Source organism: Notolepis coatsorum, assembly GCF_963971535.1.
Source record: "Notolepis coatsorum genome assembly, chromosome: 18".
NCBI lineage: Eukaryota > Metazoa > Chordata > Actinopteri > Aulopiformes > Paralepididae > Notolepis > Notolepis coatsorum.
In genome coordinates this window covers 96,552,129-96,576,049 of record NC_140182.1, presented here as the reverse complement: position 1 = coordinate 96,576,049, position 23,921 = coordinate 96,552,129, and the positions used below count along the sequence as shown (strand labels likewise).

Genomic DNA, 23,921 nt, shown 5'->3' with positions numbered 1-23,921 from the left:
TTTAAGTAAAACAAACAAGAAAACGAAAACGCTATCAAGTCGAAGTGGCTTCAGTCACAGAGGCGACTCTATATAACCTGCTATAGCCTATTCCAAATAGGCACCTATTGCAAGTGTGAGTGATGAGGAATATGCTATGCTGAATGTAATGTGAAGCAGCATCGTATATGTGCACATAACCATGAAATCGCACATATCAAAGCGGTCATATTCATCCCTATAATCACATCAATGTCATGTGTTGTGTCTCTCCCGCGCGTGTTGACCAAAGAGCGGTGCCCCCTCGTGGAGCCTGACCTCCCATTTCTGGTCCCTGCTGCATAATAGCGCCGGGCGAGCTCAGTGTGACGGCCTGTATACTGCACATCTATGGAGAGAGAGGGTCGGAGTGTTAGTTAGGTATAGGCATCCACTTGAGCAAGGCATCTTTGACTGTTACCCCGGCGAACCTTAAGGGGGCTTTTAGCATTTTGTTCAGTCTGCATGAGTCTCTGGAAAACATCGGATTCATTTTTTTAACCAATCCCAGATGCGGCGGTGTGTGAGTGTGAGTGTGTTTGTCAGTGCATGAGCATTTGGGAAGAATACTGCGTTTAGGAAAGAAGGGGGGGAAGGAAGAAGAAGAAGAAACGCTTGGATTTTTTTTTTGCTATCGAACTTTTCCGTGCAGTAGGTATGAACGCAGATACGTGCGTCTCATACTGCGATATGACATCCATGGATTCATATTATGGCACCTCTGCGGCGCAGCAGGGCCGGGACCACTCCTCGGTGAACCCGTTCAGGACATTCCAACCGAGTGAAACCAAATACAGCCCCACGTCGTTCCTGCCCGGTAAAGGACAGGCTTACGGCGAGAGGTCGCGGAGTCCTTTCCAGCAGGAGTGCCAGTCATTGGATGGCGCCGAGGAGGGCACCTTCAACAAATACCACCTCTTCATGCAGCGGCCGACTTGTAAAACTCCCCCCGAAGGCAACAAGCTGCACCAGGATAGCGGACACAACGGAGCGCTCATCCCCTGCTATGGTGAGTCCGCGGGAGGGGAGCTGACTGTGTGTCTGTGTGTCTGTGTGTCTGTGTGTCTGTGTGTCTGTGTGTCCGTGTGCTGCATGACCACCACCGGTATCAAACAGGTTGTTGTTGCAACGACCTTGACCGGTGCGTAAAGACGCGCGCGTTGATCTATAGGAAAAGCAACGGGACTTGTGTGAAAAGTTCAAGGAGAATCGTCCACTATACAATCCAGGTTCTGGAGGTCAATAATGCGCTTCATGTCTTTGTAAATATGATTGATTGATTGATTGAAAACTTTATTAACAGATTGCAGAAAATGCAGGTACAATACACACAATTATTAAGGGGATGCGAAAGACTTTCGTCTTGTTTACATCAGGGGTCCGGTCCCCCAGTTTCAATTCATCAGGACATATATGACATACATGGCATACAGATACTGCTACATCTATACATTTATGACATACCAGATTTGCAAATACAGTTCTATCGTTCTATTGTTGGCTGAAACCTATAATGTGCCTTTTTCTGTATGTGAATATGTGAATGTTATGTCCATCACTCAGGATGAATAACTATAGCATATACAGTATACTCTTCTTGGTTATATTTCTTATTCAAATACACACTCATACAGGTGGTCTGATTACGCATACGGAACAGACACAATGGCACCACATGCATGCACGCTCGCGCGCGCGCACACACACGCAAACACACACACACACAAACACACACACACACACACACACACACACACACACACACACGCAAACACACACACGCAAACACACGCACACACACGACACGTCACACACACACACACACACACACACACACACACACACACACACACCCACACACACACACACACACACACACACACACACACACACACACACACACGCATCGTTAAGACAAATATTATGGGGATGCAGTTTTGATATTTTATTAAAGATGTAGAAAAAATATCTTAAATATTTTAAACCCTATAACCTTCTTAGAATAGTCATTATTTGTACGTGGCAGTTTCGATATAAAATAAATAAATACATATATTATAGGGCCTATAGGACTAAAGAAAGTCTATAGGTTACATCATCAACAAACCTGCATGCATGCAGGCCTCACAGTGCACAGGCCATAGGCCAATAAATCAAAAGTCGGATACTGGCTAATTCCTAAAGTCAATAAAAGCCTGTCTGTAGACATACAGTCATTACATAAGACATGTGATAGAATGACATTCATTAAAAATATATATTTTACTGAATACCCTGTTTGCAGGCCAGCTTCAGATATTAGAACGATAAAATTGCTGCGCCTTTTGAAGCCATTAGGTTTTAAATAAAGAGAAGAAACACGCCGTTCATTGAACAAACGAAACCAACCTACTCATTGGCTAAACAATTAGATAAATACAGCAATAAAATGCATTAATAAAATATAATCTAGCAGATAGGCCTATATGGCACATTAGCCTATACGCAGAACTATAACCAATATAATTTAGACAAGAACCAATTTCCATAGTTATAAATATTCCAAGTCCAAAATATATACGTCAACATGGCATAATGAGCATGGCCTTCTAAACCTCTGATTTAACAGTTATATATCAGAGAGAGATGTGAACCTGTGCTAAACCTTAATTTTCATTATAGAAAATAGGCTGAAAAAGACATGGGGATGTTTAAAGTGCTGAGGCTTGGAAGTGTCAGAATTTAATTAGCTTGACATTGGGCAAAACGAACAAAAATACATGTATTACGTTGAATCGCGTGAAAGTAAACGATGAGCGTTAAGTGGTATATATGGATAAAACGGAACGATTCTGCACAGTGGAACCAATTACAGCAAGGCCTGCATTCGGATTGAGTAACAAGCCTGGTGCAGCAGCCATGCCCCTTTGCCAAAGTACACCCATAAAGTGCAAAGTAAACTACTTTCCTTTGAAACAATAGGAGTCAGACCCTTTATTTTTAGGGATAAACATTTTCACATTTTAAGTGTGTCTTTTTGTGTGGAAGCTAAAGCCATACCTCTGGCAGACCTGTGCACCCCTGCACTGAACTGAGCTGGCTTGGCAACTGCAATGACAGAACCATTTAAACCATCATTAAATATAACATGTCTCCCTCGAGGAGGGCTCTGCAGTGTTGTTATTTAAAATGTTGCAGCCAGATGAATGCAGCCATAGCTCTGGGGAGTATGAGTTGGGGTCTGGCCAAAGCCTCAGGCGTCAACAGGCTTGTGTTGTTATGTGTGGTCCTCATTGGGGGATATATCTTGCTCAATTCTATAATGCTTTATCTCCATCAGCACAACAAAAACTGTCATCTTAAAACCAAAGGGACTTTTCTGTGTGGCAACTTCAACCAGATCATGTCACAACGTTTCACATGGAAACACGCAGCGCCTGCTTGTGTCCATGTGACATTTTCCCAGGACATTAAAATGCTAAATGCTGCAACTTATTGGTACACAAGGCCGAAGATTCAAAGAAAACCCGGCTGACGCTCTATAGGTTGACAGTCGGTATGAATCCTCCTATTCATGAACACAAGAAACACAGGTCAAATTATTTGATGCAAAATTGAATTATCTTTCAAATTGTAGAATGCTTGTTGGCACAAGTGCTCTGCTGCATGCTAGTCACACCCCATACTGTATGTATGGCTCCAGATGAGAACACTTATTTCCTTTTGATCCATTTAATGGAGTATATTTTCTCTCTCTCAACAAGTGTTGTGACAATTTGTTTTTTTATTGTGGTGTAACATTAATAAAATGAACGTGTTTTGCAAGTCAAACATATTATTGGCTCAATATTATTACCACCATTTTACTTGAAGATAATACTTGAACGCAGAACAGTTATTTTCATTGTTTTTAGGATAGTCATGCAACATGAGAGAGAGAGAGAGAGAGATAGAGAGAGAGAGAGAGAGAGAGAGAGAGAGAGAGAGAGAGAGAGAGAGAGAGAGAGAGAGAGAGAGAGAGAGAGAGAGAGAGAGAGAGAGAGAGAGAGAGAGAGAGAGAGAGAGAGAGAACAAAACCTACTATATATCCAGCCGCATCAGTGCCACTTCCACGCACCTCTAGTGTCTCAGATGAGACCTCCGCTCTGGGCCTGTGTTTGCCTGAGGCTGTCCTGTTCACCGTGATGGTCCTGGGGATGACGCAGGGCCTCTACCTGACCACACAGCGATGAATGAAATCAAACCAGTGGAACTGATCGAGGGCCTAGGAGTCTACAGGAATGCAGGTCAGCCCTGCGGGAGAGCTCCACATTAATCTAAGGCAGATGTGCACGACTGGCTCCTATAGTTATTATTCATACTCCCCAAACACAAGCCCTCCAAAGCCACGCCGAGTCCCTGAGATGACAAAGTAGGACTGGTTTACATAACCCCAGTCTCACCAATACCTTGTGTAAATAAACCACCGGTCAGAAATGAATATCCAGTTTGGGGCGACGCTTTTGAGAGATCCGGGGAGAAATTAGTTCGCCTTTCTGGGACCGTTACACACGTGTGAGAATCCAGTGTTTACACGCATCCTTCTTGGTATTTTGTGGCTCAGAGAGGTATTTATCGTTGTTTAGAGCTATTTCAGTTTTTGGCTTTGACACAAATTGGGTGAAGTCTGGGACAACGTGTCATACCTCGTTGAGCTAAATTCCTCACAGTCGTTGAAGTAACAGTTTGAAAATATCATGGCAAGTTGATTCCGAAAGTTGAGTCTCGAGGGATAATAACTAGGGGAACATGTGTGAAATAGAGACCAGACTACCCCCGATGTGACAGGAAACTCACTAGGCCTCGCTAGGCTTGATGCTGGAGCCTGGGGCTCTAGTGCTGCTGCTGCACCGGCCTGGTGCCTCATCATGCTGGGGACACAGACAGCGGCCTGGTGCCTCATCTGCTGTGGACACAGACAGCGGCCTGGTGCCCCATCTGCTGTGGACACAGACACTGGCCGTGGCCAACTGCTGCTGACTGCTGACCTTGTCCTATGACAGACAAAACACATTCTTAAAATAAATTACAATTGCAATTTAGAATGTGGGGAAATAAGAGTCGCTCTGACTTAACATAATTGCAATACTTTAGTAAGACTGTTATAAGCCTTTAGATAAATAAATACATGAATCTGAGAGTGGAATTACCTGGCGTGCATGCTGTTATTGGAAAAACATATTTCTCAAGATGCGAGCGAAAACCAAAAGAAAAATCTTGGCTTTGTTTTAAAGGAATCCTGTCAAAATATTGTATTCTTAAGAGTGTGTATAAAGGCGTAGGAAAGTGATGTCACAGAATATGTATGTGGTGATGACTAACACGTTGTGTAGATGCTCGCAATGAGGAAAATCTCAGAATAACACCTGTAATCCTGCCAATGTGTGTAATAGATCCAGAATACGATGGAATTTATGATGTGAATCCCATAAAAAATAAATAATAATAATAATAACTTGCTTGAATGCTTGACTTGTAGGCTAAAGTGTCCACATAGGCGCATCAGCATGACCAGAACTATGTACAGGGATGCAATAGATGCAGCAATTGAACCCTACTGAAGAACCACATAACTCTGTTTTGAATTTTTTTGGGACAGCCCATGTATTCTTTCTAGTCAATTCGTGTGACTTAAAGTGGGAATGTGATAAGATATCACCAGAAAGTACTCAACCTCTATTGTCATTAACTATGAATGAACACAACACTCTAACTTACCATCTCTGGATAATAACGTTTGAAAACATTAATAGGGTTATTCTGGGGTATAGAGGTTAACATGGTCTGTGTCAATGGAAATAAAAGCGTATGGAAGATTTGGACCCTGCGGTGGTGAGAGGTAACTGCACTGTGTTTAGACATGCATGGCATATAAGAAAGAAAGATAAACAAAAAAGATGTTTCTTCAAGAAAAGGTAACTTTGGGCATTGTTTTACATTTGTGTCGTTCACATTTTACAAGTGCATAAGTGAATGGCTTTCTTATAAGTCACAGAGACTCGTGGACCCCTTTCATTGATTGATTGAAAACTTTATTAACAGATTGCAGAATGGGTACAATACAGTACAGCTCAATACACACAATTGTTAAGGGGATGCAGACCAGAGAAAGACTTTCGTCTTGTTTACATCGGGGTCCCCCATTTTCAATTCATCAGGACATATATGACATACATGACATACAGATAGTCAGTACTGCTACATCTATACATTTATGACATACCAGATAAATAAATATATTCATCATATATTCACCCCCCCCCTCTCTCTCTAATGTGCACCTCTCTCTCTCTAATGTTCACCACTCTTTTTCTCTCTCTCTCTCTCTCTCTCTCTCTCTCTCTCTCTCTCTCTCTCTCTCTCTCTCTCTCTCTCTCTCTCTCTCTCAGGTTCACCTCTCTCTCTCTCTCTCTCTCTCTCTCTCTCTCTCTCTCTCTCTCTCTCTGTCTCTCTCTCAGGTTCACCTCTCTCTCTCTGTCTCTCCCTCTCTTGTTCATCTAGCATAGTATTGCCTTTCTCCCATTCTGTATCTGTTTCTCCACCATCTCACCCTGCTGTGTGCCAGGGGAGCAGCCTATAGACTGGTGTGAGAGAGAGAGAGATTTGACCCGTACTTCCTGCCATCTCTCTTCCATAAGATATAGACCCCCCCCCCCCACCCCCCCACCACCACCTACTGCATGGAGGCCAGAAAGTGAAACGATTTGGAAATCTTAACCAGGTGTCATTTTGATCTCTGCCTTTGGTTTTAACGCATGGCTCTCAGTCGGAATCCTTTCTCCCCTTCCCTCCTTTTACTGTCAGTGGAGTAGATCCAAGCCGTTTCACAGCTCTCTCTTACACATTGAAGCCAGCCCTCAATGGGTTCTCGTGTGTAAATAAAGGCACCATATAAGCAGCGTGCACACAAAAACTGAACAGGTCACAGCCCGGCCATTACTGTACAGAATAGAGGGGGAAGGTACAGCTTATCACCATGGTAAGTAACTGAAATATCAATATCTTTAAAGGTAGAATAAGCCAACCAAGACAGTCACTGGAAGAAACCTAGTGTGTGTGTTTGTGTGTGTGTGTGTGTGTGTGTGTGTGTGATAATATTTTACTTACCATTTTAACAACACGATTAACGCTTTATCATCACACTTTGAGCAGAGGGATGTATAGCTCAGCTTGGATATAGAATAATTAGAATGAGCTAGCTCAAATACTGTACATTAAGATGCATCGGTACAATATGTTCTTTTTCAATATACTTACCTGCTGTACCTTTGTAATTTGTCAATTTGACATCACCTGACCCCTGCAGTGTGTATTCATTTACCAGAGGTGTGTGCCCCTCCACCCCTTTATCCATAATTGCTAGCAGACATATTTACATTAAAACCATTTAAAAAAGAAATCCCAGAAATTCATAATCTTGTTTAGTACACTGTCGTTTTTATGTATGTTGTAAGTATGACTTTCAGTGGCTGTTACACCAGACCAAAATTGTATATATACACACACACACACACACACATATATATATATATATCCATATAGAAACGACACATGATGTCTCATTACAAGAACAGCCAAAGTTGGTGGTTGACCTGCTCAGGAAGTCACTCTGTGGTTGTAGGCTATACTGAAAACTATTCATGTTATACCAAAGGGAAATATGACTGTAAATACAGTTTTGAGGTAGACTTGCAATTTAACTTAATTTCCGGGAAACTTTAGACTCTTATTTTACTCCACTAAATAAAAAAAGGGAAATGTTATACACTTTACTTCATGACATTATTCAAAGAACCTGCATTTATAGTTACATAAGTGAAATAAATATCACAAAATAGATCATAAAGACAATTTATGATGAACAACTTCCAAGTGAGAATAACTAGGCCATCGCCCCCTGCAGGCTAACCTGTAGAGGTTAATGCTTTGAAGCTGGAACATTTCCTAGGACTGGCATGAGGCCAGGGGCAGAAAGTATAATACTTTTACTCAAGTAAAGTCATTTAAGGTATTTATTTATTATAACTTTTTTTCGTATTATTATTATTATGTTTTTTTGTACTTTACTTCAGAATGTAAATTCTTTTAGGGGATTTTATACTTTTACTCCAAATTTCAAAGCAAATATCCTACTTTTTACTCATTTATCTATAACACATGCAAGCACTAATATAAGGGTTTTGCATGAATATATGCAATAAATGAATGAGGATTTTGCACTTTTTAACTTTAAGCCAGCCAAATGAAAGAGGAAACCATTAGGGGAACCAACTCCTTTAGCGTGACCACAGAGGTGAATGCATCCAAGATGGAACTTTGTACTGAAATCCGATGACATAATACTGAAGTACCTTTACTCAAGTAGAACTTTGCATGGAGCACTAGTTTATCAGGGTATTCTTTTTACTTTCACTAAACGATGCACTAACTAAGATTTTTGATTATTTCAAACGAGGACCCTGTAGACTAGACTCAACCATTATGTGAAATGAGTCATTTTTTAGTGGGTTGAGTCTACAGGGTCCTCATTGCCGTGTCAGCGACTCAACGCTGTGTGTGGTTGAATCTACGCTGTCCTCATTTCACATCATCGTAAATCTTAGTTAGTGCATCTCTCAGGAGAGCATTTGTTTACCCCTTCCACCACTTCACAGGGCATGCTATTGATATTTGATATATATACGATATTTGCTTTTCAACATTTGCTTTTCATACGTATTTTACCATCTTGAACGGAGGACTTTTACCAGAGTGCTACTCTAACCGGGTACTTCCTCTCTTAGAGGACTTGAGTGGCACCTCTTCCTCCACTGTCGTTTTCAACGTGCATGAATGAATGAATGAATGAAAACTTTATTTAACAGATTGCAGAATGGGTACAATACAGTACGGCTCAATACATACAATTGTTAAGGGGATGCAGACCTGAGAAAGACGTTTGTCTTGTTTCCATCAGGGTCCCCCATTTTCAATTCATATAGTAACGTACATACAACATAAAGTAATGACGACGACTTCAGTACTTTCTGTGCTCTTTGGTACGGCATTAACCCCTCGCCGGAGTAGGCACTGTCACGACAGTAGTGAGGTCATGCGTGTGTGTGTCAATTTATCAGGAGCTGAGGTTGAACAGAACCGCTCTCAGTTTTAGGGGATTTTTTTTAGGGGATTTTATACTTTTACTCCAAATTTCAAAGCAAATATCCTACTTTTTACTCATTTATCTATAACACATGCAAGCACTAATATAAGGGTTTTGCATGAATATATGCAATAAATGAATGAGGATTTTGCACTTTTTAACTTTAAGCCAGCCAAATGAAAGAGGAAACCATTAGGGGAACCAACTCCTTTAGCGTGACCACAGAGGTGAATGCATCCAAGATGGAACTTTGTACTGAAATCCGATGACATAATACTGAAGTACCTTTACTCAAGTAGAACTTTGCATGGAGCACTAGTTTATCAGGGTATTCTTTTTACTTTCACTAAACGATGCACTAACTAAGATTTTTGATTATTTCAAACGAGGACCCTGTAGACTAGACTCAACCATTATGTGAAATGAGTCATTTTTTAGTGGGTTGAGTCTACAGGGTCCTCATTGCCGTGTCAGCGACTCAACGCTGTGTGTGGTTGAATCTACGCTGTCCTCATTTCACATCATCGTAAATCTTAGTTAGTGCATCTCTCAGGAGAGCATTTGTTTACCCCTTCCACCACTTCACAGGGCATGCTATTGATATTTGATATATATACGATATTTGCTTTTCAACATTTGCTTTTCATACGTATTTTACCATCTTGAACGGAGGACTTTTACCAGAGTGCTACTCTAACCGGGTACTTCCTCTCTTAGAGGACTTGAGTGGCACCTCTTCCTCCACTGTCGTTTTCAACGTGCATGAATGAATGAATGAATGAAAACTTTATTTAACAGATTGCAGAATGGGTACAATACAGTACGGCTCAATACATACAATTGTTAAGGGGATGCAGACCTGAGAAAGACGTTTGTCTTGTTTCCATCAGGGTCCCCCATTTTCAATTCATATAGTAACGTACATACAACATAAAGTAATGACGACGACTTCAGTACTTTCTGTGCTCTTTGGTACGGCATTAACCCCTCGCCGGAGTAGGCACTGTCACGACAGTAGTGAGGTCATGCGTGTGTGTGTCAATTTATCAGGAGCTGAGGTTGAACAGAACCGCTCTCAGTTTTCCCACGGAATCTGCATTCCAGCGCGAGCCGCTGGCATTGATCTCTCCTCAGGAACATCTGGGAGCCTCCCCTTCCACTCAGGGAACCACAGTGAGCCTCCGCTCTCCGCCGGCCTGCCTGCCCGCCTGCCCGCCTGCCTGCCTGCCTGCCTGCCTGCCTGCCTGCCTGCCTGCCTGCCTGCCCGCCTGCCCGCCTGCCTGCCCGCGTGTCTGCCTGCCCGGCCCGCCTGCCTGCAGCTTCACCTGGACGCATATATTATGAAAATAGAACGGGGGGCCAAAAGCACATCGGCCTATCGGCCATGAATACACAATCAGTCACCTGTTACCGAAGAAAGCCAATGAGATGTCCTCATTTGTTTGGCTGTGCCCGTCTGGAATGCCGTTGTGGCAGAGCCCCCCCCCCCCCCCCCCCCCCCCCCCAGAGAGAGGGGCGAGGTGGTGGTGGGGTTCTCTGCCACAGCTCTGAGCCTTTTGGAAAGAAACATTTTTAGAGAGTTCTGTTTAAAAGCATTCCCTTCCCTATTTAGTGTTTGGTCATTAACCCTTCCCCAGGTTACTAATTTATAGTGTTTCTTTTATTTGCCTTCACTTGACCCTCCCCGTCCCATTCCATAAAAACAGAGCGGCTGCCCTGCTGCTTTACAACCAGTTAAATTACACTTTGATGTCTCCTCTCTGCTTTCAACAGTGATTAAATTGCTGACCCTAGTAAACATCTGACCTGGACTAAGTGAAGAGGCCTGTTGCTTGACACAGAATTACTTGAGAAATTAGCAATATCAGCCGGCAACGCGCGCTCTCTCTCTCTCTTTCTCTCTGTGTCTGTGTGAATGTGTGAATGTGTGTATGTGTGTATGTGTGTATGTGTGTATGTGTGTAGATGAGTGTTGAAGTGAAACTAGAGGCAATAACACATTCCTCGAAATGCCAAAGAACTGGAGCCAATGCGATGGAATCTTGGCTCCCGACAGAAAGTAGTATGTGATGGCTGTGTTCTCAGGAACCCCACGCAGAAGAGACAGCTCAGCATGAGGGAAGAGTGGGAGATATTTGTGGCAAAAGATCTTTGGGTGCTTAAAGGGGTACTTCGCTGAAAAACAACGCAGATTTATTTCTCACATAATCTCACACACATCCAAAGATTCTAATCAATTTAGCACACGATACATTTTATCGAGAGTAAATTAGTTTGAATGTGTCCACCAGTGATGTCATTGAATGATTGTGTTCTGTTAATTACAGCACCATGAAATGAGCTGAAAAAAGAACAATACCATGTCTTATAGGGACTGAGTTAATGTCCCCGATGACGTCACTTGTGGCCATATTCAAACTAATTTACTCTCAATAACTGTCACACTAAATGAATGTGTGCAAAACTGTTTTAGAGTTTTTGGATGTGTGTGAGATTCTGTGCAAAATAAATCAGCATTGTTTCTTTTTTGCGGTGAAATGCTTCTTTAACACGATTGCAATGCAAATGTTGTCCGTTTAGGTCAGTAGAAGGCAGAGGACCGTGGCCGCCCCACCCTCAAACCGTCCCCAAAACCGCCTTCGCCCAGCTGGGCCCCTCGCCTTTGCTATTCAGGATGTGCCTTGCTGAGGGACATAGCTGCATTCTCTCTCACAGATGCAGATGCCAAGCCGGAACCTGTGGTTGACCTGTCCTCCTCCTTAACGGCGTGGCCATCCAGCTGCCCAGGGCTAGAGTGAAAATATTGCACTGGGCTTTAGAATAGGAGGCCAAAGCAGGGGATGATGATGTCAGACCATCTGCCTGAGTGGAGACTGTGAGGGGGTCTGACAGGTGGGCCTGAGCGCTATGAGGTCATGAACCCCAGCTGGGTGAGCGGTGCTGTTCCATTAGTGTCCCAGCCAGGCCAGGTCTGAGCCAGGGGGGTGTGGGGGGGTTGGGGGTGTTGTAGTGGAGAGGGATGACTATTGACATCTCAATGTGGGACGTGTTAGCCAGAGGCTCACTAATCCACGAAAACAAACATGCACGTAGGACGGCCACCGCCTAGCTTCATCAGTCCAAAACTATTCAGTCATCTTACTTACCCAAACAGCCTGGCTCAGAGAGACACCAGTGCCACGGAAAGGGCTTCTGCCCTCTCTTCTCGGACCCCTCGGGTATCCAAGAGTGACAGGATGCAATTACCGACATTACTCTCACCTAAAAGTAAAGTGACAAAGGAAAATACATGCCCCCCATTAGCGGACAGTATTTACTGAATCACGCGAGGCTATTTCACCCTGAAACAAATCTTGTTGGACCAAGTCCACGTGAGTCCCTGGCAGTTCATGGTGAGGAAACCATTATACCCCGGTTCCTGACCAACATGGTCAGAGCCCAGGATGGGGGGCACAGAGTGCCCAACATTTAGGAAAGGCAAACAGAGAGGCTGACAGAGAGGCTGACAGAGTGCGCTGTTCTACTGGGCACCCAACCAGAGCCCTTCAGCTTATTTATTCACCCAGCTGCTTGTTTATTGAAGGAGAAGGCTCAGCTTTATTCGTCTCCCGAAAAGGAAACAAAAAAACAACACGCTGACAGGAACAGAGCGCGGTCTGTCACAGAGTGGAGGCTCTCGAAATTGAAGGTGACAAACACAATGTTGTTTACATCTGCGCAGCGAGGCACCGCGGTGGTGTGGTCGCGCCGGTACACAAGGCCCACCATACATGGCTCAGTTATGGAGCAAGCTTTGTGAGGTTCCGATTTCAGATGGCGTGATTGGGAAACGCGAGGCGGAGGGCAGCTATGGGGAGCGGGGCGGAGGGCAGCTATGGGGGAAGCGGGGCTTGAGGGTCGTGTCACGAGTCACACCAATGTGTAGTGACATACCTTTCAAACAGAGGAGCACATTTCTTCTCTGTGCAACCTTTAGACCTGCTGCACAGAGACACGGCCTTTGAACCTTCGAAATAAAACATTACAGAGGTGATGTAAGCTTTAAGTGAATGTCGTTTTTTGTGCGGCTGCTGGAAAGTGATGGTGTGCAGATGCATTTTGCGGTTTGAGCGCCGAAGTGAATTTTAGGTGGCCTCATTCACAGAGGGCAATGCTTATTTAGAAGAAGGAAATATTGCTCCGTTACAGATTCTGAAGATAGAATAATAACATGAGCATATCACTTACAGGCTATTACTGAATATCGGTTTATTTTCATTCTTTATCAAATTTGTTAAGAAATTGGCCATAATTAGTAGCTTGAAAGCAAAGTACCGATTACAGTCATGCTAGTACACGCTAATTGAGTGATAAGTAAAAGGGGTTGATTGTTTTTTTCCATGGGAAAATCGTTGGAAAGATCAAGTTAAACGGAAACGAAAATTGCCAAATTGTATTCTCTTCATAACCACGATGTAATAACAAATCTAACAACCAGCCTGTTAAATTAAAACACTGAGAACTGTTTTACAATCTCACATCATCCCAGACAATAAAAGCTATAAAATATATGCTTGTTCTCATACCCCCCTCCTCTCTCTCTTTCTCCCTCCCTCCCTCCCTCCCTCCCTCCCTCCCTCCCTCCCTCCCTCACTCCAGCCAAAGACAACGGAGGCCTGACAGAGTCCGAGTTACCACCCAACGGCGACCCTCCCGGGATGGAAGGCAGCTACCTGAACCTGAAGGAGGCGGGCGTGAAGGGCCCGTCGGAGCGGCCTGGCTCCGACCTCTCCAGCCCGCTGGACAAGAGCGAGGCGGAGAGCAACAAGGGGAAGAAGAGGCGGAACCGCACCACGTTCACCAGCTACCAGCTGGAGGAGCTGGAGAAGGTCTTCCAGAAGACGCACTACCCGGACGTGTACGCCCGCGAGCAGCTGGCGCTGAGAACGGACCTCACGGAGGCCCGCGTACAGGTGAGCATGCGGCGTGACGACACCCGGTTCAAAGAGACAAGGAGATCTTTGGCACAACCTGTACCTACGAGCGAGATGGGCTGTATGCTCAGAGGTCCTGGTGTGCAGCCCGTACCGTATGGCGTGAAACGCGGTACCCACTCGTCTCACGTCACAGTTGTTAGTCGATGCAGCCCTTGACTTCCTCGGTGTACGGAGCTGACGTGAGACATGTGTCCTCCATGTTTGCATGTCAACATCCACTGAGGGGATGGAGGAGAGAGAGCGCTGAGAGAGTTGGGGGGCTGCTGGCATAGTGACAGAGAGTGTTCCGTACAGCAGACAGCGGGGCGCATTGTTCTCTCCCTCCTCTCTTTCCGTCTGCCAGTTTCTGATCAGAGCGGGATGGGTGGGACTAGGGGAATACTCTGCTCTTAGTCCTTTACATGCTGCAGACTCTGCTGAGGAGGTCAGAGGCCAAGGCCACACCTCCCCCCTCCCCCAGCCCCCTTCAACCCAACTACCACGTTCAAAATACTTCACTATATAAAACAGGAGAGAGAGGGAGGTAGGAGGCACAGGAAAAAAAAGAGAAGTCATCAAAGCTATTTGGCCAGGGAATAAAAAACACTTTGAGATGCCAGTTTCAATTTCCAAGGGCAGTCTGAGACATAGTCAGGGACAGAGAAACCTGGGCCTGGTCTTGCGGTGCGTTACAGTAAAATAAGAGCATTCATGTTGCATTCACACAGACCCATCTATCCCCCAGACGAATATAATTAACTCCCTCGTCTGTCAGGCACACAGCAGACTCTGTTGAGTCACCGCGAGGTTTGACCCGGAGTTCTAAAAAATCATACCCCTAAATGCACGCACGCAATCAAGACTTAAACCCCACAATTTCATGTGAAGGTCCGTCAATGACAAAGTCCAGGGATATCCAATTGGAGAACAGTACGAGGGCACAGACATTTTCGCGTAAAACCATCGTTGAATCCTTTTCATCTCGGAAACAACAACAAGCGAGATCCAACGCCCAGATGTTTTTTTTTGCCAAAATAGCAGTCAGTGTCAAGGTCCTCCAATTTCATCCGCAATTTGATGATGAACGTCTTTACGAAAAATCTTCTGTAGTTTTACTACAATCACATTGGTGACTTCCTCCCGATGCTAGTTTTATTTAGTACAATTAGCTCTCGACCTCGGACTTGAACTTCCCCGGCGCTGCCAGCTCCGTCTGAGTGACTGCTGAGGCAGCCTATCAATCCTGGTAGTCCTGGATGACAGAGATGAGGTGAGACGGCTAGACTTCAAAGCCGCGTTTGGAGTTCTGCTCTCTGCCCTCCCTCTCTCTCCCTCCCTTTCCCTCTCTCCCCCTCTCTGGCTCTGGAGCATAAATAAAGCTCTTTAATGGCTCCGTAAGCTGCCTTTTGCTGTCAACGTCTTTAGCAATTACTGCATCACCAGCGAGCACTTTGAGCTCCAAGAGCTCTGAACCACCTTCTTCGCAGATGTCTGCTGGATAAAATAAACAGGGATAGTAAATGGTTGCAGTTGGGTCGACTAGCAGGCTGTCTCTGCTCCCTGTGTGAGAACTAGGTTAATGTCCCCCCGCCGCATATATGGGACACTACGCACAGTGTCGCTCATGACGACTCTAGTAAAAATTACTCTCCATGTTGTAATTATAGCGGTCTGCGTGGCGATATTGCTAAGTCTTCCCTCGCTGCGAGGCTGCTTATGAGTTCCTAGCGGTTGGGGAATAGGAGACATGGCGCAGGACACATCTGACTTCATAATGTTCCCTCAATGATCTCTCCTCCAAACTATTTGGCCTGCGTCTCCGTCCCACTGCCGTTCAAAGGCAGCGCTTGCGTACAGTGTGCCCTCAGTGTAACATGACACACTAAGTACCCCAGAAACGCAAGGAACGGGACACATGTGTGCAGGCAATTGTTTGCTTGTTTATGAGAAGTGAGTTTGGCCTAATGAGTGTGAGAGTGAGGCAAAGTATATAAAAAAAAGGTGCCCTCGTTTATGTCTGACTTTTAAAAATGGATTTATAACATTGTGTGTATACGTGTTTGTGTGTGTGTGTGTGTGTGTGTGTGTGTGTGTGTGTGTGTTTTGGTGTGTAGTTGGTCCACTGCAGTCTGCGCGCCTCTGAAAGGTCAGAGGGGTTAGCTGCGGAAAGCCAAGGGCTTAGGCGTCAGGAAATTAAACATGAAATGAAAACAAGCTCCAGTTTGAACATTCTCCCATCTCACTTTCCAATATCCCCACTTCCCCTCTCTGACTTAAAAGGGAGGAGAAAGAGACAGAGACGGGGGTGGGGTGGGCGGTGGGGGCTGGTCGAGGCGCTGGAGGAGACAGAGAAAGGAGGCTGGGCTTGGACAGGGGAGGGGAGTACAACAATACTACAGACAGAGAGAGAGAGAGAGAGAGAGAGCATAACGCTATATCTCGCTCTATGAGAGCCATTTGGTCATTTGAAAAAATCCCTGAATTTTGCCGCATTTTGATGCTACCAATATGACAAATCACAGATCGGATCACTTAAATTAAATTTCACACCTTAGGGATTCAGCGGCACACTCTTATCTTCAGTGACTGACGAGAAGCGCAAAAGTGGAACAAGCTCAAATTCTGTTGTAATAATAATAATAATAATAATAATAATAATAAATAATTCATTTAATTTATAGAGCGCTTCTCAGTAACCCGAAGTCGCTGAATGTATCACATTTACATTTAGATAAATATGCTTTACTCTCCTAAAGCCGATGATGGGCTTTTGTGTGATAGCAATTGTGTTTTGAGAGACTACAGCATTGTTATGAGCCAAGATTACTCAAACGAAACCAGAGGAAGGACTTGACAAGCGTTAAACAATAATAGACCTCAAATCCTCCCGGGGTACATAACATCGACTCTCAAGCCCTTCCAAACACATGATATAATTCAGAAGGTCAACCACCCCTCACCTTGACATTGGGGGTTCAGCCACAAGCAAGCTATCAGCTTACCACTTTGCAAGGGTGAGCTGTCCTCTCATCCCGCCAGCTGACTTGAGGAATGTCGGAGTCAGGAGACATCTCTTTACGCCAACATCCCTCTCTTTAAACGCCCCCGGGACATCTACTGTAGGTGTATGTCTCTGGGGCAACCATATAAGGTCACTTTCTTAATGTACAATGGCTAGCGGCTTTAGTCGCTTTTATCAGGGGACAGTTTGTGTGCACTTGGCTGGCTTTGTCTCATGTGTTAGGAATCCACCTCAGCTCCTCAGTACAACTATGGGATAACAGCAGACGCACACTATACAGTATTTCTTTATGTCTGTGTGAATTGTGTGTGTGTGTGTGTGTGTGTGTGTGTGTGTAAGTGTGTATGTGTGAGTGATAGGGGCATATATGTATGTGTGTGTACGCACGCATGTGCATATACGTGAGAGAGAGAGAGAGAGAGAGAGACACAGATGAGAGAGGGTGGGATTTGAAGAGGTTGAGTTGGGGGAAATTGCATGTCAGGGACTGTGAAAACCGCAAGCTGATTAGGTCGGGAATCATCCCACAATCCAAGTTCAAACCCCTGTGTCGACGCTGGGCTGCTCACTCGCTCTTTGAAGAAGTCTCCCCTTCCCCTCGGAGGATGAGATTCAGACAACCAATAAATAAATATAGATAAACACGCAGAGGCTCTGCCTTGCCGCTCTGATTTCCTATTCTCCAGTTTGGAGACGTGACACCAAACTGGCACGGCTGAAGTCTTAACGGGGGAACAATGGCCAAATTATGAATTCCAATGTGTTATTTATTTCCACGGCCTTGGGAAACTCTGTCAATATTTTCAAACATGCTCTCTCCCCAAGCCTAGAAACCGGAGAAACAAAATTCTAATTTGTGATGTCATCAGGTATAAAGTCTGGGGATGCTCCGTTGACAATGATTGGGAGAGACTTACTTTGTGGACCCACACAGAGCTTTATTATTTATTTCCGAGCTTTATTCTATAGTAGTGTTCTCAGTTATATTATTTTTTTATCCACTTTTTCTCCTCTTTTTTTAAAAACTTCTCCCATCCCAATTCCGTTGTGCCAATTCTCCACTCCCCTGTCTTGAACATTGCTTGCATATGCCCCCCACTGGCCGGTTGTAGGGAGGATAGAAGCCTCGCATCACGTGTCCCCTCCGATACACGAGGAGGCAGCCTGTCACATCTTTTCACCTGCCAGCGCGGACTCTCATTGGCGAGGTGTAACGTGTGGGAGGCTCACACTACCCCCGCCATTTCCTGTCTCTGCTGTGCAGGCGTCCCCAACCGACCTGTAGGAGTCGCTGTCCACAACGTCCAGATTACCACCCATCGACTTCCACCCCCTAACTCTGCCAATTGAGTTAGTATGACGGCTGGCCCAAGCCGGAGGCAACGCCGACAGCCGGAGTCGAACCCGGTGTCTCTTGCGTTGGTGACGAGCGCAATGTCCGCTGCGCCACCCAGCCGCCTAGTTTTCTCAGTTCTGAAACATAAAATGTACAATCACAACATTCCCCCATCTTTCTACGGGGCAGCTTCAGACGTTATGCCCTCCATGTCAAAAGTATCACTACTGCCTCTACACAATTTATTCAGCTTATCTGTGTGTATACATTATAAAGATTAAGATATTATGATTAAGTAATTCCTTTATTGATCCCCTTGGGGAAATTCAGGCATCATAGCAGCATGGGGGGTAACAAGTGTAATGTATTATTGAATCATTCAGTCGTCAACCTGCGGCTCCGGAGCCGCATGCGGCTCTTTAGGCAATCAGCTGCGGCTCCCTGTTCCCTGTTCTCTTATTTTGGAGATCGATGTCATACTGTGACACTGAAATGAAAACATATTTCATCAACTAAAATATTTAGTCAACAAAAATATTTCACCAACTAAAATATACAGTACGTCACACCCCCCGTCTGCAAGTGGCTAATCTTGAGTTTCCGACCCCCCAGTAAGCTAACCATGGATAAATCCAAAAAAAGGAAAGTCTGAGGAAAATAGAGGGTTTAATTCAGCATGGACAGATTAATTTGCTTTCACGACTAACGATGCAGGCTTACCTGTATGCCTGATATGTGGTGTGAAATTTGCGAACAACGAAAAATTTACTTTTTATTTTATAGATTTTCCACAAATAAGGGAAGGACTCAAATAGAGCTGCATAGTTCAGGGTTTTATTTCAAAGTAGGTCTACAGATGCCAGTGTTTTTTCTCCTTTTCTGTGTTTTATTTCAAAGTAGGTCTACACATGGTAGACTTTTTTCAATGTGGACTACTTTTTATTTTATAAATGTTCCACAAATAAGGGAAGGACTCAAATATACCTGAATAGTTCAGGGTTTTATTTCAAAGTCGGTCTACAGACACCAGTGTTTTGTCTCCTCTTGTGTTTTTATTTAAAAATAGGTCTACACAGCCAGTATTTTTTCTCCTCTTCATAAGAGTTTGAGGTTTTCCTTTGTTATAACAGGTAAAAACAGCAGTCAAATCTTTTCTTTTTGTTGCTTTATAATTCCATTAATGCAACAAACTGTGTGCTATAAGTATAAAGTATAATAAATAGCAAATTACTTTGGGTATGCAATTGTCAGGTGTTTTATGCTAAATGTGGGGTATGCTTGGGGATATATAAAACGTTATACACTGTGTTATCTTCATTTTAAGGGTAAATAGGTTGTGCGGCTCCCTGAGCATTTTATTTTGTGGGAGGGGGGAAAAGTGGCTCTTTTGATAGTAAAGGTTGCAGACCCGGCAGTGGATACTAAAACAGGGCTACACCTAGTCTCTCTCTCTCACTCTATCTCTCTCTCCCTCCCTCTCCCCCTTGTCCTTCAGTCTAAAAAGAAAAAAAGCAATATTAGTCAAATTGGTTTAGGGTTACCTTTAATTCCATTCACAATAAGTCACTTCAGGTTTTCATTTCCATTCTAAAAGTAAAAATAATATTTGTTCCTATGCTTTGTTAACACATAGTTCATCATCAGTTCCTATAAGTACCTAATCATTATTTGTGTCCCTTAAAGCAAGGTGATACCGTGATATTTTACCTGGACACATTTCACCATGTAGATGGTTTCAACTTGACAACATAAATGGCCCAAGTTTTATTTCCCGTGTCAGTGCTAGCCGCTGTTGCTGTTAGCTAATATCAAAGCTAACAGGAAATAAACTGGAGTTCCTCAGCACAATTGACCTATGTCAAACCCCCAACCTCTTTTCTCGACCCTCCAATCGCAACTGTTGCTTCCCTGCTTACTTCGTTTGCCCGAGGGAAGCAACAGTTGTGATTGGAGGGGTCAAGAAAAGAGGACAGGCTTTGAGATAGGTCAATTCCGCTGAAACCGCCTATAGGAACTGTATATGCACGACGAGAGGCAGATAAACAAAGGCATCCCTGGTCAGTAGCTTCACTGTTGTTTTGTGTACTAGGCGGAGGGATTCCCTGCGGACGTCCCATTGTGTTGACATGTGGGGGTTGAACACACCTTCCCAGGGTGATTTATGAATGGCTGCAAGCCCAGATGTGGATCTGTCGGCACTGGCAGACCGAGGGGAGGCAGACGCCTGTGTATCAAAGGGAGGAGCTGAAAAGCGCAGCACCGGGGGAGACCGGCCGTCCTCACATCAATAGCTCCGTGCGGACGGCACTTTAAAGACACGTCAACCCTTTAAACCTGTGGCATGACTTTCATGTGCTGCAGAATTTATGGGCTCCTCTGTCTTCAGTTTCTATGGTTCGGTTTTCCCTATTTCGGTAGATAAGACATCCATCCAGGAGAGGCGCAACTCTTTAAAATATGTGTAGAATCTATGAAGGGATGAAATGTAGAACTCTCTCCGTTAAAAAAGTCATCTTCATTCTCAGACCTTACCGAAGTCGTGAAGATTCAAGTGAGCAAAACATCCCAGTTTTATCCCAATGAAGATGACTATAGAGTTACGCTTCAGGTTGTTACTTTACCGTGCGGACCAGAGTGGAGGGTTCTGGTCTCCACAGATCAATCTCAGAACCTCTAGTTGATATAAGATCTGTATCATCAACTGGGATACAATAGTTGGCTCGTCTTTGGCAATGCCAAGTCTACAGCTTAACGTGTTGTTTTGGCTTGTTGTATATGTAGGTCTGGTTCCAGAATCGCAGAGCCAAGTGGAGGAAGAGGGAGCGCTTTGGCCAGATGCAACAGGTCCGGACACACTTCTCTACTGCCTACGAACTGCCCCTGCTGACTCGGCCGGAGAACTATGCACAGGTACAAATGGTACTATTAATCTTAATTAAACAGTGTTCAATAGCAGTCCACTCCACTGGCACACGTGCTTTGACGTTATTTCTGTCCTAACTCCTCGTCTTCTCCTGCAGATCCAGAACCCCTCGTGGATCGGAGGCAGTGGCGCGTCTCCTGTGCCAGGCTGTGTGGTGCCCTGTGACTCCGTCACCTCCTGCATGCCCCCTCACCCCCATGGCCCAGGGGGGGTCTCTGACTTCCTGGGCGTGCCCAACCCGGGGAGCAGTCACATGGGACAGACACACATGGGCAGCCTGTTCGGGGGTCCGGGGATGGGAGGCGGCATCAACGGCTATGATCTCAACGTGGATCCAGACCGCAAGTCCTCCAGCATAGCTGCTCTGCGCATGAAGGCCAAGGAGCACAGTGCGGCTATCTCCTGGGCTACATGATGCCCGGGCCTGGACCCCACCCCACCCCCATGCGGCCCCTTCTCTGGGGCAGCCATCACCGAGCACTGTGGAGGAGGAGGGGCTCAACCTGACAGCACTAATGATAACACAGGTCAAATGAACCAGGAGAGACTGTGGAGATGAAAAGAGGCCATGACAGCAAGATAGCGGGCCATTACAACCAAGATAACAACCTTGACTATGACAATCAGCAGACACTGAGAATGAGAGAAATATGTTAAAAAGATGAATATGTTACTAAAGAGTGTTCCTTCTTGATTCCTTGACCTCTCAGGTTTAATGTAGAACTGGCAAACTAGATGATAGATAACGATAACCTAACAGTACAATAACAAATGTCATAAACAGGGTTTTTAGAGTATACCTGGCCATGAATGCCAAATCCAACCATATCTTGTGTTGCAGCATTAAGCTAGACGGATTCACGATAGACAGATTCACGACATGATTTAGTCCCTGTCCCCTTTCTTACCCTTACCGCCCCTTTCCCTAGAGACAGATTCACTTCAAACTTGTCTACACAAATCAGTTGAATTCATTAACTTCTCTGACTAGGAAATGTTAGAATCCTACTAACAAGTTATTAACGTTTCTGTCATAAAAAAAGTAAACATCTGGGTTTGTCGATCTAGTGCAGCTGCTGTGTGAGAATACTTGGGGGAACATGGGGCCGTTTTTTCCCCTGTCACTCAGCGCTGCACACTGTCCAATAAAACAGAAACGGCATAAAAATAATCTTTGGAAAAAAAAGAAAACACAAAAAAAACAGTAAACATCAATTTTGTTCTGGTCTGCGGTGGGGCAGCGACGTTGCTATTTCCCGGCATGCGGAGAGAGACGGAGGTAGAACGCACGAGAGGAGAGAGAGTCTAATTGAGAAGAGGGCAGACGTGGCCCACGCCAATTTATTCGGTGAGGAAGGTAGGGCTGGATTGGCAGTAATTTCAAATGAACGTGTCATTTCCTCCCCCAGGGCCGCCTGCGCAGGTTTCCCTCCCAGGGGGCCGGGGCCTCGAGTTACAGGAAACGCCGTCTCCACCGGGGGGGCGACAGGCCGCAACAACACACAGCAGCTAGCCTTCAACACCGACCAACACCGGGCAGCTTCAATCAGCGGCCAACAGCCATAGACACTCTCAATTAGCATCAAACTAAGCTGCCCTGCCGCGCGAAGGCACAAACCTAAATACATCACAGTGTGTGCATAAGGAGGGCATGCTGGGCGTATGCCCACTTCCACACTCTGTAATAATCAATTCGTCTTTACATGTGAGCTTAAAAAAAACAAAAAAAACGGACGACTCTTGAATCCAAAGCTTGTGTCACATGCCAGAGGCTGCAGCCCGAATCAGTGAGTCTAATTGGCCGGAGCAACATTCTATAATGTTTAGGTAATGTGGTGACATTAGAGCCGGATTGCAGGAATGTGGTGTGTCCCGTGATTGCGGGGGTGTCTGTGTCTGTGTGTGTGTGTGTGTGTGTGTGTGTGTGTGTGTGTGTGTGTGTGTGTCTGTGTGTGTGTGTGTGTGTGTGTGTGTGTGTGTGTGTGTGTGTGTGTGTGTGTGTGTGTGTTGTTGCCCCTTCCAGAATAAGCTTGTCACTAGAGCTGCAGGGCCGGGGCTGAGGCTAGAGACAGGCTTCATTAGGCTCCTGGCTGATCCCTGTGTGACGCCCCACCAGGCTACAGATCCTCTTTCTTTCCCTCATGTGGTGAAAAGCTGGACAGTCTCCTAGGGTCTCCTCCTCCTCCTCCTCCTCCTCGTGCAGCTCTGACTCTGAAGCTGTGGCCATGACTGCATGATGGGAGGAGGACCCACACACTACAGGCTCTCTGCTGTTTGCTAGTTTAGATCCCTCAAATTACCTTTCAAAAACATTTGACGTTTTTTGGAAAGAGTCACAAAACATGTCCCACTTTATTATACTGTAGGCAGGGAAGGGGGGGGGGGGATTACGGAAAATTCCAGATAGAGGCCAAATTCTCCCGTTGACAGACGGCGTATATTCCTTCGGAGAATCCTCATCTCAGATTTGAGGTGGGGGAGAGAAAATCACTGATTTAAACCAAAGG

At 45.0% G+C, this 23,921-nt stretch overlaps 1 protein-coding gene across 1 annotated transcript; it reads left to right on the top strand.

Moving 5' to 3' along the window:
• Positions 1-675: 675 nt before the first annotated feature.
• On the top strand, positions 676-21,829 carry alx4b (ALX homeobox 4b; the record flags this gene model as incomplete). Its single annotated transcript, XM_084334653.1, is given in 4 exon segments — positions 676-1,027; positions 21,273-21,292; positions 21,294-21,401; positions 21,512-21,829. Coding segments are annotated over 4 exon segments (798 nt in total).
• Positions 21,830-23,921: the final 2,092 nt, after the last annotated feature.